The sequence below is a fragment of the Gossypium arboreum genome, chromosome 1 (assembly GCF_025698485.1).
Source record: "Gossypium arboreum isolate Shixiya-1 chromosome 1, ASM2569848v2, whole genome shotgun sequence".
NCBI lineage: Eukaryota > Viridiplantae > Streptophyta > Magnoliopsida > Malvales > Malvaceae > Gossypium > Gossypium arboreum.
In genome coordinates this window covers 123,057,270-123,074,958 of record NC_069070.1, presented here as the reverse complement: position 1 = coordinate 123,074,958, position 17,689 = coordinate 123,057,270, and the positions used below count along the sequence as shown (strand labels likewise).

The 17,689-nt window shown below is 31.7% G+C and overlaps 2 protein-coding genes across 5 annotated transcripts; one reads left to right on the top strand and one right to left on the bottom strand.

Moving 5' to 3' along the window:
* The first annotated feature begins 1,558 nt into the window (after positions 1-1,558).
* On the top strand, positions 1,559-9,040 carry LOC108483535 (membralin-like protein At1g60995). 4 transcript variants are annotated; one of them, XM_053017933.1, is made up of 16 exons: positions 1,559-1,866; positions 3,428-3,457; positions 3,547-3,609; positions 3,728-3,971; positions 4,053-4,165; positions 4,249-4,330; positions 4,600-4,661; positions 4,789-4,883; positions 5,014-5,093; positions 5,656-5,739; positions 6,181-6,297; positions 6,654-6,739; positions 6,822-6,928; positions 7,427-7,518; positions 7,599-7,675; positions 8,305-9,040. In XM_053017933.1, the coding sequence occupies exons 1-16, from the start codon at positions 1,714-1,716 to the stop codon at positions 8,689-8,691; spliced, it is 1,872 nt and encodes a 623-aa protein (XP_052873893.1). In that variant the 5' UTR covers positions 1,559-1,713; the 3' UTR covers positions 8,692-9,040. The 4 variants fall into 4 exon arrangements, with proteins under 4 accessions (XP_052873893.1, XP_017642476.1, XP_052873887.1 ...); XM_017786987.2 differs by lacking the exon at positions 3,428-3,457; XM_053017927.1 differs by having other exon boundaries at positions 3,728-4,165.
* Positions 9,041-11,963: 2,923 nt separating this feature from the next.
* On the bottom strand, positions 11,964-17,587 carry LOC108481317 (uncharacterized). The gene is made up of 4 exons (XM_053025305.1): positions 17,239-17,587; positions 16,631-17,166; positions 15,035-15,479; positions 11,964-12,282 (listed from the first exon to the last, which is right to left on the bottom strand). Exons 1-3 carry the CDS (start codon positions 17,464-17,466, stop codon positions 15,038-15,040), a joined length of 1,206 nt encoding a protein of 401 aa, XP_052881265.1. The 5' UTR covers positions 17,467-17,587; the 3' UTR covers positions 11,964-12,282; positions 15,035-15,037.
* Positions 17,588-17,689: the final 102 nt, after the last annotated feature.

The following is a 17,689-nucleotide window of genomic DNA, read 5'->3' as shown; positions in this document are numbered from 1 at the left end:
CTATTTTTCGAGTAAGCCTTTAGGCTTGATTGAGTGACTCGATCCATGAACAACTCTAACAAAATCTCTTCTATTGAGCCTAACCGAACACGAACTCTTCAGACTTATGTAATTTTTGTCTATTCAAATATTTTAAGAGTTTCTCCTTTTATGAACCCTTTAGATAGAATTAAAAACCTAACCAAGAAGTTTTTTTTTTTTCATGGTAAAGCCTAATAAGTAGAAACACCTCCACTTTTATGTTAAATTAAATTCAAACCTAACTTGAATTACAAGTAAAACTCCAACTTGTTAGGGACCTAATTTCCTTCTAACTTTTTTTTTAATGTTGGGCATGCAATTTTACCCAATTACTTCTTTTTTTTTACAAATATATATGTTAGGATTTAATATTTTTAAATTTATTAGCTAAAATAATTATTAATTAAAAATTCTTTCCTAACTTTTAAATAGAAAGATAATGTATTTCAACATATTCGAACTCATATTCTCTTACATTAACAACAATATCAATATTTAATTTTTATTAATTTATTATTAATTCACTGTAATGGATGCCACAAGATTAGTTATTATATAATATTTATTGTGAATGTAATGAATGACACATGTATTCTTATAAAATATAATTAAAAGAGCTTCTCATTTAGACAAAATTCTCGATTGAAACAAAATATGAATGATTAAGATTAATTTAATTTTTATATCTCAGGAGCTGTGAATTTTAATTAATTTCAGATTAACAATCATGTGTTATTAAATAAAGGTAAAAATTCAACATTAGTTCTTTTATTATGCTTAAGTTCTCAATTTAGTCCATATACTTTACTCTCGATTATTTTCACTTTTGTACTTTTTTTATTTTTAAATTTATTAAATTAAATTTTATCATTTCTAAAGTCTTATGTAGCAAATATATTATCACGTTTATCATGAATGTCACTTGTTATTTCTACGATACTTATAAAAAAAACTCATGTCATTTTAGTTAATAGATTTAATCGTTACTATTTAAGTTAAAATTGAATTTTCAAATTTTGAACAATATAGGGATTAAAAATAATTAAATTGAAGAATAAAAGATTCAATCCACAACTTATATATAATACGTGAGTAATAGTAAAATTTAACTAAAGATATTTAATTGCTATTATTTGGGTCATGACTCAAATTTCAAAATTAAATTCATAATAAAAGAATAATTGCATAATTTGACCTTAAGAAAAATGAGAAAGAATACTATACATTATTAAAAGGTTTAAATACAAAATTTACCTTCAAGCTATGCCATTTTTTTTTCATTTAGGTACTCAAATTTTAATTTTATTTCATTTTACTTCAAAACACAATAGCAACCAATAAAAACATACCACATGGCACATTCTTATCGGGCATAATATATTTTTGGGGTAAAATAACGTGAAATGGATATTTTAGGTACTACTCTTGATAATAAAAAATTGAAGTACCTAAATGTGAAAATTGAAATAGTTTGAGGGCTAATTTTGGCATTAATCCTAAATAAAAAGAACAATGGCGGTCAAAATCAGACTTCGCGAACATTTTCAATATCAGACAGCTATTGTAATATAAACCCACAAAATTTTCCCAGAAAGAGTAAAGAGGGAAAAAAAAAAATGAAAGGTCGTTTAATCTGAAAGTTGTGGAATATATAGTTGATTGGGAGATTAAGAAAAAAAAATTTGAAAAAAAATGGATCCAGAGCAAACATTTATGAGGGTTCAAGGGAGATTTTCTCAGATATTAACCCCAAGAGTTAGGGTAGCATTGGAGTATATCTATCTCTTCATTGCTATTACTTTCTTTTGTATTCTTGTTACTATGCATGCAAATTATGTTCAACAGGTATTTTCTTTTAATTTGGTGGGTTTTTTTTTCTTTTTGCTGATTTTTTTTTGGGGGGTGGGATTGTTTAATCGGGTTTAGAAGAGTTTAGTTGACGTAATTTCAGCTAAATTTTTTTGGGTATTTCTTGTTTGGAACTGTTTTAGGTTTAATTTATATTCACTGTTCAGAATTCCAACTTACTAGCTTAATTTTATAATTGAAGTTTGAGAAAGTGGTTCTCTTACTGCTGACCGTTTGATCAACTAAATTTAATTGTAGAATAGATGATTTTAATGATCGAAACGCCCATTGGAATACGATTTTACAAGTACTATAAATAGTTAGAGGGTGTTCATTGTTTTACAATAGGGTGAACAGGATTGCTAAATATCATTAGGGAATTGAACTAGGATGGCAGTGGTAAGGGTGGTTACGGTTCAGTTCGAGTCAGCTTTGGATTTTTAAGGCCTGCTACTTTAATGAAGCAAATACTAAAGTCAAACATGCCAGTTACAAAGTCAGTTACAACTTTTATAGGAGACTATAATGTCTTGGTCACTGTTTATTTTACTTTGATTAGGAGTTGGGATGGTTCATCCATAGAATGGTTGAAAAATCTATTGTTTCTTTCTCTCCGTACAACATAAATGAAGGCATTCAAATGCTAACTTGATGATGATAGTGATCGAGGATTTACCCTTTAGGTTGCTAAGTGCCCAGTATAATTTGTGGTCTCAATCAATGACTTTCGTTTTGATGTTGCATAACACCGGTATTTGCTACCATAGCTCTTTGGAGAAACTGCAGTCTAAGAAAATGCATTTAGAGCATAAAAACAGTGCTCATCCTCTACAAGTCCCCATCGTACTAGCCTATCTCTTGTTGGGAGGTCTATCCAAAATTGCCATCTTAGAGATAATTGCGTGTTTCGGGGACTGAGAATTGGTACCAAATCAGTCTATGCCATTCAACTTTATCCTTCCCCAGCCTTAACTCTTGCTGAACTGCTGCCACTATGTATTTATCCCTGGGAAAGGCCTCTTAAAGTGCCATTCACTTGCTTCATGACCCGTTGTGCCATTGGCCTCAACTGCAGAAAGCTTTCACCAATTCCTAAGTTTGCACTTAGGATTTGATCCATGCTATCCAAGTGGAACCAGCTGAAGCAAGAATAGCCCAAAGGTTTCTAAGAATACAAGCAAGTTTCCAAGACTTTATGTCTTTGATTCCAAGACCTCCTCCAGGTTTGGGAAGACATATAGACTGCCAACTAACATGAGCACATTGACAAATGAACCAAGCTGACCTGAATTCCACTGGTTCGGGTTGGTTAATTTTTTACTTATTTAGAATAAAATATCAATTTTTATATTAGAAATAATTATAAATAAAAATAGAATTCTGTCTGGTTCAAATTGCTGTAGTTATTTAACTTTTGAACCAAAAACTGAACCGAACCATATATGTTTAAGTATTATATAAACTAAAATGAAGAAAATTCAATAAAACCAAACGAAACACTACGGTTTGAATCAGTATACTGTTTTCTCATTTTTTTTTTTTTTATTTTTTTGCTCAGCTCTATAAGTGGGAGAGGGATGGCCAACATGTGATTAATTTTTCCTTTCCCTTTAAATTTTTTTCTTGACATGTAAGGAAAACTTGAATGAATTGTGATACTTTTTTTTGCATATGAAGCCTGGATGTTCGAGTGAGCTCTCTGGAATTGATTCAAATGAAGTACAACTTATTCAGATTAAGGTAAGATATTAGCTTTTATTTGTAATATATTAATGATACATAGAGCTTGAAGAGACAAGAGACCTATTTGATATAATTCTATTGCTCCTTTAGACCTCAAATTTGTCCTTTAATGTAGATAACCAGTGCTGGCTTGTGGTCAAGAAATGAGTCTGAAACCGTTACTGTAGATAACACTGATTTAAAAACCGCAACTGAAAATGTAGAAGTTGCAAGTGTTGTTGATGAAGGGTTGATGTTCTTGGATGCCAAGTTTTGGTTGAACTGGTTTGATTCAGGCGCTAGGAAGGGGAAATCAGCATGGAAGTTCTGGAATACTGATGGTGATCTTATTAAGCAACATGCAGAAAGCTCTACCAATGGTGAAATCTCTAAGCCAAATATCGACAATGTTGTTGCTAAAATCGATAATGAGGAGACACATAACGGTTTCTCTTTATCAGCAAAACAGACATTTAAAGTAGCTGTTGTGCACTTTGGCAAAAAGTGGTACAGACGTTTATCTTTTATTTGGAGACATGCAGTTCAAATCTTTGCAAGTTTCCATAAGTTGTTGGTGAGTAAAAAAGGCAGCAAACATATCCTTTGTTTTCATGGCTTAAATTTCTCTTTGCTGAGTTTTGAACTTCTTAAGTGCAGAACATAACAGGTTTACATCTAAATCTTGATGTTCCTAAATGGTTGCGTATACTTCACTTCGACAAGCTTAACTCATATGCAGGTGATGACATCATTCTATCCTCTCATCTTTGTTCACTTGGTCAAATTGTGAGCTTTCAGAAATAATTATGAATACTTAGGTTTTATAGTAATGATAGATTTTGATTCTTCTTGTAAAAGATTCTGTTTCTTGCTTTGTTGAGCATGAATAGCAAATAACAAGCACACGAACGCGAACACACCATATATGTTATAAGCAATTTGGCATTTTTGGCATCCTAGGGTGTATACTTTTTATTTTATTAAAAAAAATTGTGCTGTTGGTTTCAGTGCACTGGCTTGAGAGAAGAAGTAAAGCATTTGAACCAACTTATCTCTATTCTTTGGAAAAGGTATTTTCTCTCAGTCTGAATTTTCTTCTTTTTTTTGGGTGAATCTTTGATGCATTCTAAGATTTTTTAATGCGTTCCACCATTTGAAGTCTGTATCTTTAAACATAAGAAAATGCCACTGCTGCAGGGTTACTTCTTGCTGCCTGAAGCAGCTAAGTCACAGCATAACATCCGTACTGTTAATATTAGCTTATCAGCTCGACATCCCTGTTTTGGGAACAGGTATATTTGCTGAAATTTACTATTTGCAACTTCCACTTTCATCTTTCTTAGATTGCTATGTTTTTATCTTCATGTGATGCGTAAATAAAATGAGAAAGAAAGCCATACATTAATGCCAACTTGTTTGCAGGTGGCAGCAACTTCTCATCAATAGATTTGTCGGGTATGACACTATTATGATGAATAGCTTATTGCATAAGCCTGGCCTAGGTAATACTTTGTATTCAAATGCTGCATCACACTTTTCTTCAATAGCTTTTTGAGTTTTACACTATGTAACAACATGTTTATCATGCAATATTTGATACAGTTCTTTCAATGCATCAGTGATTTTCATTTTAAGGTCGTTTTATCATTACATTCTTAGCTTTCATTTTATTAGTCACTTAACATCTTTGAATGATTATTTTCTTTATATATTCACAATTTATCATACATGTCCATAACATTATGCACTTAATCCCAGTGCCGATAATGGTCATTATGACATTATAAGCAGACTCTGCATATCCTTCTAGTCCTTATGGTAGCTTTTGTGTACCTAAATGTTTAAAGTCACCTTGTAGCTGTTGTTTTTTTTTTTTTTTTTTTGGTATGACCAACGTATCCTTTATGTCAGTTTTATAATCTATGAAGATTGATCCTTTGGGGGTCTGTGGCTGCCTCTCCCAACAATGTTTTTTTCAGGGTTTGAACCGGAGTTCTCTTTTTGCATGGTCATTTTGGGGCTATTTTGTTCCTCTTTATAGCTTGTTTTGGAACTGTATTTCAGGTTATCTTTATAACTTTCAGACGAAGGAGTTCTATAATCTTAGTTATGCACAAGAATTGCCTGGTAGTTCTGCAAGACTTGGAGGTTTGTAGTTTTAATTTCTTTTACACATTAAGACATTTTATTTCACTAGCCATCTAATGCTAAAACCACCTATGTTACTTGAACTTGGGTGTGAATGTCGGATACCTGTATGACTCCGACATGGATATGTTCAATTTTTGCTAAGTTTTCGCATGTGTTTGAGGGACCCTTTGAGTGCCATATTCTGAGGCCCGTGTCAGAAATGGGTTTCTAACACGTGTACTTCAAGAAAAATGGCACATACTTAGAGAACACATTAAGAAAGATAGAAATATGAGAATAAGAAAGAAAGTGGTACAAATGGTGAGAATAATGGCACTTGATCCTTATAAAATAGCAAAGATGATAGTATATTATTGTCATATTTCGTACTATAATCTTGTTTTGTCATCAATGGATGAAATTTTCCTTGAAGTTATTTTTTATCTGGTTTCAATGCAGACTACCTTGTCACCAAGTGCGGTGTGCTCATGATGTCTTTGTTTGTATTTTTCACAACGACCATGTCGGTATCATTTACATTGAGGGAAACTCAGACTCGCATGCTTAAGTTCACAGGTCCGTTAACTTCTATTTCTTGGCAGGCCATGTGACGTTGTGCAAGGCAATGTAATGTTTGTGCAGATTGCATTCATTTCAATTTGTTGAAGAAGTTTATGATTAAAAACTTGGATACCAACTTATCACCCTTAGACTTTTGAAATCCTTTTAGATGGGTTTTTACTTTTGATTTAGAGACTCTATGTTTTGACCTTTTGCCTATAGTTTACTGAAGGAGTTATTCAATTGGATTATATTGATGGATGAATTCTGTGTCTAGAAAGAGGTGGCAGCACTTTGACATCGTTGAAATGCATCATTTTTCCTTCAATTTTCAAATATGAATTGTATCTCCTTTTCTTAAATTATTTCAGTGCAGCTTCAACACCACGCTCGACATAGGCTTCCAACATTTCAGTTGATATTTGTGCATGTAATTGAATCGCTTGTATTTGTACCGGTAGGCATAAATCTCTTGGCTTTTCTTTCGAACTTTCAAGCGTTTGCCACTAGCCTTAAAGAATGTTGTTGTCGTCTTGCAGATTATGATTGGCATCCTCTTTTTTCTGTTTGAGTTCTATGATGATCAACTATTGGCTTTCATGGTTTTAATTCTTGTCTGGATATGTGAACTTTTTATACTGATCAGGTTCTCTCTCTCTCTCTCTCTCTCTCTTTCTCTCGTTATATATATATCTGAACTAGAAAGAGTTGGGTTATACATGTTTTCTTAGGTGTTAGGACCAGTAGGTGGTGTTTATGGCAGGCATAAATTTGAGCAAAATGGAGAAATCTCTCAACCTGAGTTACTTGAACTTCGGTGTAAGTGTCGAACGTGGGTATGTGTTAGACACGGGTATATACAAATTTTTCCAAGTTCTTTCATGTATTTAGAGGGTCTTTGGAGAGTCCTAATACCCACATTGAAATTGTGTCGGACATGAATACTTTAAGAAAAATAAAGAGTTGGAGCAACGTAGCTCTCAACTGTAGGTTATAATCATATAACTTCAATTAGATAATTCCGGCTCCTTTTGGTTTTTAATTGGGTGCAGGTTATTATCTACGATATACGATTGCATCGAACGAGTTTACTCCGTATCTTCTGAATCCCATATCTATTTAATATGATTGTTTCTGTTTGCAGTGTTCGGACACCAATATCAATGAAGTTTTTTCCTCGATTCTTTTCTCTCTACTTTCTGGTTTTTCACATTTATTTCTTCTCCTATGCATATGGTATGATCCTATACCGTTCTTAGAATAATTAGCCTCGGAATTTGCTTCTTTTTCTGATTTTTTTTTTTTAATTTCTCAAGGTTTTTCGTATTTGGCTCTCTCTACTGCTGCCGCATTCATGCAGCACCTTATTCTGTACTTTTGGAATCGTTTTGAGGTAATGATCATTGAAAAGGCTGGCAATCTTCTGTTCTATACTGTGGTTTTGATATAATTTTGGGTAAACTTAGGTTGAAGTCACCGAACTATGGTTCTTTTTTCTTTTTGTCATTCAACTATGAAAAGTTACAAAATGGTCACCCAACTATTAGTAAATTTCTTTTTTGGTCACTCAACTGTTCAATTTTGTCTTTTTTTAGTCACCAGCTGGCTGGAAACACCCAAAAATCCAAAATAGTTGGGTGACCAAAAAAGATAATTGAATAATTGAGTAACTATTTTATAACTTTTCATAGTTGGATGACCAAAAAAGGAAAAAAAAAAATCATAGTTAGGTGACTGCTAATGTAATTTACCCTATAACTTTTTATCTAGTCTTATTATGGGAATTTATGATTTAAAATTCACTTAAATGTAACTAGTAAATATAATTTATCGGCTAGGTGTAGGGAGAGTGATTGGGGATCAAATTCCCATACTTGGGTCCGGGTGTTTGTTGAACACTAATACTTCCATAAGAACGAAGATTCGGAGTAACATAACAACAAATAAGTTGCGGAAAAGAAAATTTCCGATATAGATATTTTGTTTACATTTCTAGTACTTATCAGTACGTTACACTTCTAGGTACCAGCAGTTCAAAGGTTTATGCAAAGCCGGCGATCTCAGCTTCAGCAGCATCCGGACTTCCATATCACTTCTTCGACTATACTTGCATCTACTCTACACATTCGAAGATTAAACACCCGGAATCCAGGCCTAGCTAATACAGATCCTTCCTCCGGGCTGGGGTCGAGAACCATATCTGATCAAGCAATGCCAGCAAATGTTGCCGGAGAAGCTGCTGGCCCTCAAGGAAACACGGGAAACAACAATGTGGGCCAGATTGTTGACTCTGTGCAGATTCCTGGACAAGGACAACCTGAGCTACCGCAAGCCGAAGCTGGCTCTAATCCTGGGACTACGAGTTCATTCAGTTCATTGTTATTATGGATCTTGGGAGGTGCTTCATAAGAAGGTCTCAATTCATTTCTATCCATGTTCCGGGACGTGAGAGAACAAGGGCAGGTTTATACTAACTCTCCTAGGCATGAAGATCGTGCGACGCAGAATGTCCAATAGCCCTGAGCAGACTGAGTGGCACACTCGAAAGCAAAATGAAGATACATTTTAGTATTAGATGTTTGTATAGCTAATATTTCTAGTCATCTATACAGCAAAGATGAAACAATGCATAAAGATACACATATGATATATGGTACAAACCAATGCTTTAAAGTGTATAGATAAAAGAAAAAACACTTCGAATATTCACTTAGAGAAATTTAAAAAGGAAATGACAATATTGACATTGATATGAAAATAGGTTATAGCTCTTTTGAATGGTTTTTTGCCCTTTTTAATGCAATTCAAGTCTTTAAAGTATTTCTTTCAAAAAAAACAACACTTAATGTGATTAAATTATTAATGAGTTTACATATTGAATTAAATTATTAGTAAGTTTTATATTTTTAACGTCAAAAAGTTACAAAATTGATATTGAATTTGAATTTGAAAGTTTCTATTTAAATTATAAGTTGTTTTGCTTTCCTTCTTAAAGTTTGTCTAGTGAGTTTTAAACGATGATTTGATAATTAGTACAGTAAATTAATATCTGTTGACAATATTTATTGACAAATGGAAGAATATATGTTAGATATAAGTCAATTAGATGGTGCCAAATATAAGAGAAGAAAGTTGGTTGGATTTCAACTCGCATATTCATTACGTTCAAAGTTGTATCATGAAAATTGAACAATAAAAGAGAAGGGAAAGGAAAACTTTCGATTGGTGCAGGTGGTGCGAACAAAGAAAGTCATAAACAACAATTTTAACAACCTAATGGCTTAAATGAAATCTTTCGAATAGTTCAATGATATTAGTTTAGTGAAATTAGTTGTATTTTATCCCAAAAAACTCTATAAAGTATAATAATAATTTATTAGAGTACTAACTAGTTTGATGTCCTTTTAAGGTCAAAGTTTAGTTTTTTCCTATTTTTATCAGTTCAGATAAATTTCAAATATATGAAATTTAATTTAATGTGTAATTTAACACACAATTTTGATTTTGTGTGATTATATGCATAAAATTTTGATTATTGTTCAAATATATATATAGAACTTTAATTTGAATCAGTTATATACTTTTAAAGAAATAAATACATCAAATTATTTTTATATTGGATATATATAATTATTTATACACGCAATATATGTAACACTCCTAACCTATATCCGTTGCCGGAATAAGGTTATGAGGTATTACTTGACTAAACAAAACTTCTATAAGGTCAAAGATACTTACCAGACATAAATTATCAACAATGCAAACATGTCTCATTGATTTTCCATAAGAGCTCTTATAAATTTCTAAAATGACTCACTATCAAAACATAACCGAATATCTAATAACAAATTAATTACTATCAAGTTATAACTAAAACATTTCACCACATTAGTTCAATTATAAGGCTTCTCTAAACAAAATGAGCAAGCCATCTTCGCATGGCTATAATGTATACAAAGTCGAAATATCATTCTACCTATAGTCTATCCAATACATGCCTTAAACCATGATGATATACAATCTTCTCAACTCACATAATGATTAGATAGTGTGATGATATCTCCGGCCCTTCCAACTCGAGCTAAAGTATATACCTATAAGAAATGGAAAAGAGAACACGGAGTACGCTTCAATGCTTAGTAAGTTTTAAGCAATGCAAATAATTAATTTACTTATAGATCGATTATTCAAATTTTCAAGAAATCATTCCTAGATAATTGCCATTTTGGTCAAGTATCCATGAACATAATGCATATTTAGCAAATTCACCTCACTTGAATCTGAAATCAATTAAAACCAAATATTGAAATTACAAATAAGATCATAAGAACTCGAAAAGCATCTCATTAACAAGTTTTAACCATGTTTGCAACAAAATCACAAATTCACTACAAGCTGTCTTTCTGAGCAACAGTCACTAAATTATTTATAATCGGAGCTAAGAAACACCAAATCAAGTGCCGTTAATTTTCCCTGAAAATAGACTCATATATATTCCATCCATCAAATTTTCAGAATTTTTGGTTTGAACAATCAATACCAGGTTTTTATTGAAGTTTCCCCTGTTTCACAGTTTGACTAATCTGACCACTCTTCACTACGAATTAAATTTCTCATTATAAAGAATTCGAAATATGTTATCGTTTATTTCATTTGAAACTAGACTCATTAGGGAGTCTAAGAATATAAATTTTATCTTATAACCATTTTTTTATCATTTATAATGATTTTCTGAAAACAGAACAGGGGACCTCGAAGTCATTTTGACTCTGTTCCACACCACTTCAAATATCTCATTATTGACAACTCTTTTGCTTACACGGTTTCTTTTATAAAAACTAGACTCATTAAGATTTCATGACATAATTTATTCAGCCTCTAACTCAACTTCCACAATTTATGGTGATTTTCCGAAATCACGTTACTGCTGCTGTCCCAAGCAGATTTATTACCCATTCTTTGGATTCATATTATTTAACATGTATATCACCAAATCAATCTCATATAACTTTTCACCATAACCGAATACACACATACACATATGAGATTGTCACATATACTTCTCGTTTCGCATTCATGATTCAATTCCGATCAATCTAACATATAAAAGTATATAATACATACCTGACCGACTTAATGTATTGAACATATATATTCAATGGTAGTTTGCTACGAACATTCGAAATCATAATCTTACTCCAATCATCAGCATTAAGTCTGCTGGATTTAAAACCAAAATCAAATCACCACCACAAAGCATGCAGGACTTTAAGCCCGGATATAATACCAGCACGAATGCCTTCGGGACTTAGCCCGGATGTAACACCAGCACGAATGCCTTCGGGACTTAGCCCCGATATAGCACCAGCACGAATGCCTTCGGGACTTAGCCCGGATATAATACCAGCACGTATGCCTTTAGGACTTAGCCCGGATATAATACCAGCACGAATGTCTTCAGGACTTAGCCCGGATATAACACCAGCATGAATGCCTTCGGGACTTACCCGGATATATTTCCACCATAAAGCCTGCGGACTTCAAGTCCGGATATATTTCCAGCATAAAGCCTGCGGACTTCAAGTCCGGATATTTTTCCAATACCATGCATACTTAGTTATATATTTAACACATCTCAATCAACCTATCACTTAGTAATCATTTAATACATTCGGATATAAGTTTAATAGGCACATCATCATTAACATTTCAACTCAAAAATTATACCTAATATCACACAATCATTTCGCCATTCAAGCTTAAACTCAAAGTTACCATCGACCTCAAAGTCATATACACGCATTGTTTATTAAACAACTTTGTACAAGTGCTAACTGAATTTCAATTCACCTATTATACTCTTATAAACTAGCATCAATTATATATTAAAGGAAACTACTCAAAACTTACCTCGGATATTTTGAGCAGATTCTTGGATAGGCTACTCGACTGCTTTTTCCTTTCCCTTATCTGATTTAGACCCTCTTTGTTCTTGAGCTTAATTAAAACAAATAGATTTATTTAATGACTTATTCAACTTTACTAAATACAAATATCAATTTTTTTCAAAACAATATTCAAACATTATATCCAATGAACCACAACTATCGAGTATTTAACTTATAATCGGACATATGATATTACCCGTATGTCATAAGCTAATTACCGAACCTATTACTTCAATTCATGTACATATTGAATGGAGCAATCCTTACTTGAACTATTAGTCAACCTTATCAAATGGACAAATATACTTAAGATACTTTATATATATATATATCTATATATGTGCATAGATACCATGTTACCGAAAATTATTTTTCTAGCTTAGTTGCCGAACCAATATACAAAACCCATATGCTAAACAACTCGTCAATGTTACCTATATATATATCAAATTCATTCCTCATCCATTCGACTAGCTAAATTAATATCACGACACACTATCATATAATCCTTACGGCCACAAAGCATGCTCATTATTTATTATTTCCAAACCAATTTATAAGCTAATTTATACAATCAAAACAAGTCTATAATAAACCACAACCTAATCATATCCACCAATCACATTTACTTTACTTAAACCGAATAAGCAAGCACATTTAGTCCTTGGCCGAATATCACTAAACACAAGTCAACAATAGTCTTAATATTTATCACCCTATATATATCATTTGCAAAAGAAAAGAAAAAAAATGGATTAATCATACATATATACTACAAAAGCCGAATACAAAAATTTAACCTATGCATAACATTACTTACATTCCAATACTCAAATTATTCAAAATCAAACTCTTAAAAGTTATGCACAAAGCCGAATCCCTAATATGAACAAACCTCAAATTCATTCATTTCAAACATCCACACGGTATTTGTTCAAGTCATTAAGTAAATTTATGTTCGGCTATAGTACTCATGAGTATTAAAAATTTATAACTTAACTAACTCCAACCTTCCTCTTCAACAGTTCTTCATAAAACATAAAGACTATAATCTAATCTCCTCCTTTAATAACCAAAACCGAATGCTCAAATCATCACCAAATTTCAAAATTTTGACATAGGCTATGTATGAAACTATCTAATTAACTAAAATCAAGCTTAAAATTTCAAAAACTAACATAATACTAACCTTCCCCAAGCTTAAAGTGACCGAAAATCTTATCCCTTTTTCTTTCTTCAATTCGGCCAAGAAGAACCAAAAAAAAATGAAGCTTTGTTTTCATCACCTCTTTTTCTATTATTATTTTTATATACATTAATACTATAAAATATAAAGCCACTTCACTAATAAACAATACATATATTCTAAATAAAACCACATCATGGCCGGCCATTACACAACAAAATAGATATTTGACATGCAAGTCCATCTTTTTGTATTTATGCATTAATAGGCCACTTTAAAATTAACCCAACATATTTCACAATTGTCTCACCTAAGTCCTATTTAATAAATTTCACATACAAATGACAAAATTAAAGCATGAAACTTTCACACTTGCATGTACACATACTATAAGCATAGAATATAACAGTTAATTGTTTTTTTATGACTTGGTTTTGTGGTCCCGAAACCACTTTCCGACTAGGGTCAAATTAGGGCTATTACAATATATAAACAAAAAATGATGCTATATCAATAATTGTATTAAAAAAATTTTGAAAATTAGATCAAATCAAAATTTCATGTATAAAATTCATAAAATCAAACTTTATATATAAAATTGCACATCGAATCAAAATTCATATATAGTTTTGAGATTTATCTTAGTTTGATTCTGCATTGTAATTGATCCAACATATATTTGTACTTGTAAATGTATAATATTTGACGATGAGCTCTTGAACTATACATGTTTTCTCATTTTAGTATTTAATTTTTTGTTCTACTTTAATACTTGAATTATAATTTTGTCTTAATTTTCCCTCGAACGGGAAATGATATAGTTCAAAGATCAAATTATGATATAAACTTTTTTTCCATTTTGATCTTTCAAAAATAAGTGCCATATAATAGTAATTTTAACAATCCAATGATTTAAACGAAAACTTTCGTATAATTTAATTACATTTTGTATTTTTTAAAATTAAATAACCAAAACATAAATTTATTAATAGATTAATGACCTTAATTTAATATACTATTTTTTTTACAGATTTATTAAAAAGTTAAAAGTTGAACTAACTTTTCCGAAATTTATTATCTATGTAACCAAGTGGCGGAGCCGAGCTACTCCTTACCCTCAAAAATGATAAAATTTTAATTTAATCTTTTAAAATTATAAAAATATAGACTATTAAAATAATGAAATTAAATTTTTACTATAGTAAAATATACAATTTAATTTCGCCCAAAAATAATTTTCTGGTTTTGGGGCTATATAACCATAATAATTTTAAAAAGTAAATAATTTTAAATTCAATAAACATAATTTTCACGAAAATACCACCTTTGACCCGACATTTTTAATTAAAAAATCTACTTAGAATTTTTAAACATATGAAGTAAATCTCAAATTTTGCAAAAATATAGGGATTAACTGCATATTTTAACCTAAAATAAAATAAAGTTTTCATGTTTTCGTCCTCCGCAACCTCTTCCATTGAAGAACACAAAATCATACCAAATATAGCTTCAAAAAAAAAAAAAAAAAAAAGCTACAAATCACTTGAAAATGTGAGCCAAAAAAACACTAAAATCACTTGAAAATCATACAAAAAAACATAATTAATTGATTTACCTCTCAACAACAACCTTCCAATATACTACACGTCTCCGATCTCTGTTCGTCGGAGAGTTCCGTCGGAAACTTAACGAGAAACGTAATCCTCAAGTCACCTCGTTTGTCTCCTTTAACGTTAGGCATCCCTTGGCCATGAATCACTTTTTCGTATCCCGGATATATGACCTCACTGACGTGTATGCTCATCGTTTCACCTCCGAGCAACGGAACGGACAAGGAACAGCCCGTCAAGGCCTTAACCAACGGGATCTCGACGACTATCTCCAGATCGTCGCCGGTTCGCTTGAATAGCTCGTGCCTCTTCTCTTGAATCGTGAAGATGATGTCGGCCGGAAGGTAACCCGGTTTCTGATCGCCCTTGCCTTCGAAGGTAACCTTCGTCCCTTTGGTCCATCCCGGCTTTACGTTAATTGTTAGTGTCTCCTCTTGCTTGACTATCATTCTGTATACATAAAAAAAAAAAAAAAATGAATTTATATGCGGGTCGGGTCGTATCGGGTGGGTGGAAACGGATTTTAATATAGTTTAATTCAAATTAGTTTTAAAAGTTATAAGGATAAATTTAGTTCTTAACATTTAATTTTTTTATTAATTTGGTATTTATTTTTATTTAAACTTATTTTTAACATTTTAAAAGAGTTAAATTATTTTTTATAATTTTGGTGTGACAAGTTGTGTGGCAATCTATATGTATTTCATAGGAAAAATAAAATAATTTTAAGAATTAAAAAAATTAACATTAAGTATATGTGGATTGTCATGCATAATGTTTGTTGCTTTTAAAATTTAATGTTTTAGTCAATATTTTTATTAAAAAATAATTAGACTCTTTTTGAAATTTGATGGACAAATTTGACACTTTTTAAAAAATTAAAAGCTAAATTATAGACTAAATTTATCATTATACCTTTAAAAATATTTACTATCATTATATTGTTTTTAAAGAGCTAAACCGAAACCAAAATCGAAACTAAATTGAACCATACTAATTTGGATCGGTTTAGTTCATTGGTTTCTTTACTCATCCTTAATTGGCCGGCTTATGTATTGTATTAAGATTATACTTGCTTGTTGAAGTTTTGCCTAACCCGGCAAGAAATATGAGTTTTAAATTTTATTCGAAATCGTTTGTATTTGTAGGTAGTTATTTTTTTAATATTTTATTATATCGCTATAGGACACTTGTTAACTCTTTATTGCTTGCGGAATCTAAAAACTCCCCTCAAATGTACCAAATATTTTTCCTTAATTTAAAATTTTATATTTTATAAAAAAAGACTATATTCTAAAATTAGAAAACAGGTCGAGATGAGCTTGGACCAAAATATAGGAGCTCAAACTCAATTCGTATTTTAAATAGATTTTAATATTTTCATCCAAATCACACTTTTTGAGCTTAATTTGTTCAAACCCTTTCAAATATAGGGTAAGACTTTAGATTTAAGCGAGTAGTCTAACCATAAATAAGTCTACCTCAAACTCGAGATTCAATTTAATTGTTGATTATAGCATCATGCATATTTAAGTCTTATGAACATTAGATATACTCGAGAAAAAGATGGCGTACATATAAAGAGAAATAGAGTTCCATACCCTTCTTCAGAAATGACATCTTTTACGATGTTGATCTTTTTTAGCCCTCCATGACAGAGCTCCTCCAAGGTGCATTCAAGTGTTTTTTCGACTGGCAAAGGTTTTCTCCGAGCAATGGAGTGTGAGAATATAATAGGAGTGGTGCTCCTTTGGCTTGTACTTCTCGAAAGGTTAGGTTTTTCGGTTTCTGAATTGCCTTTTCGGTTCAAACTTCTCGAAAGAGTGGAAGCTCGATTGACACTAACACTTCTCTTCTGTTGTTGTTTTTGTGGTGTTTCATCTTCGTCTCGACCCTTTTTACTAAAAGTTCTCGAAAGCGAGAATCTCGAAGGGCTATTAGATGTCCGGATCGAACTCTTTGACAAATAAGTCGGTACAGGTGTAGGTGTGTGGCTCCTCCTACTCGAACTCTTCGAAAGAAACGAAAACTGACGAGAAAACATGCTCTCGTCCGCACTTAGCCTATTTTGTTTCTCTCTTTTTGAATGTTTCTCACCTTTTTTTGATTTATCTTCTTGTTCCTTTTTATTACCTTTCTGAAATTTAAAGAAAATCAAACATCAACATACATACATACATACATTTGAATTGAAAATTTATGTACAAACCTTGGAAGAATCATCATGATCTTTGATCTTGCCTTCCTCTTCCTTTGGAGAATTTCTATCAGAACACCATTTATTAACAATAGATTTGTATGCTTTGCATGACAAGCCAATAATGCCAGACGTATTTGAACGATGACGATCGTGATTGTGGTCTTCATCTCGATCTTGATCATGCTCGTCCTCATGATCATGACGACGACGATGACGAGAATGAGAGTGATCTCCCATCAAAAAGACTATAAAATACCAATAATTAAATGAATGTTTAAAAAAAAAAAACTAAAGAGAGAAATTGAGGAAAAGGTTTCAGAAAAAGAATGAGAAGATGGAATAAGAGAGAATGTTGGTGAAATGCCCAAACAGTCATCACAAAGCAATTTGTTAGGAGCTTTTATTAGCCATAAGAATAGGTCAGTTATACATACACATACACATATACATATATATACAA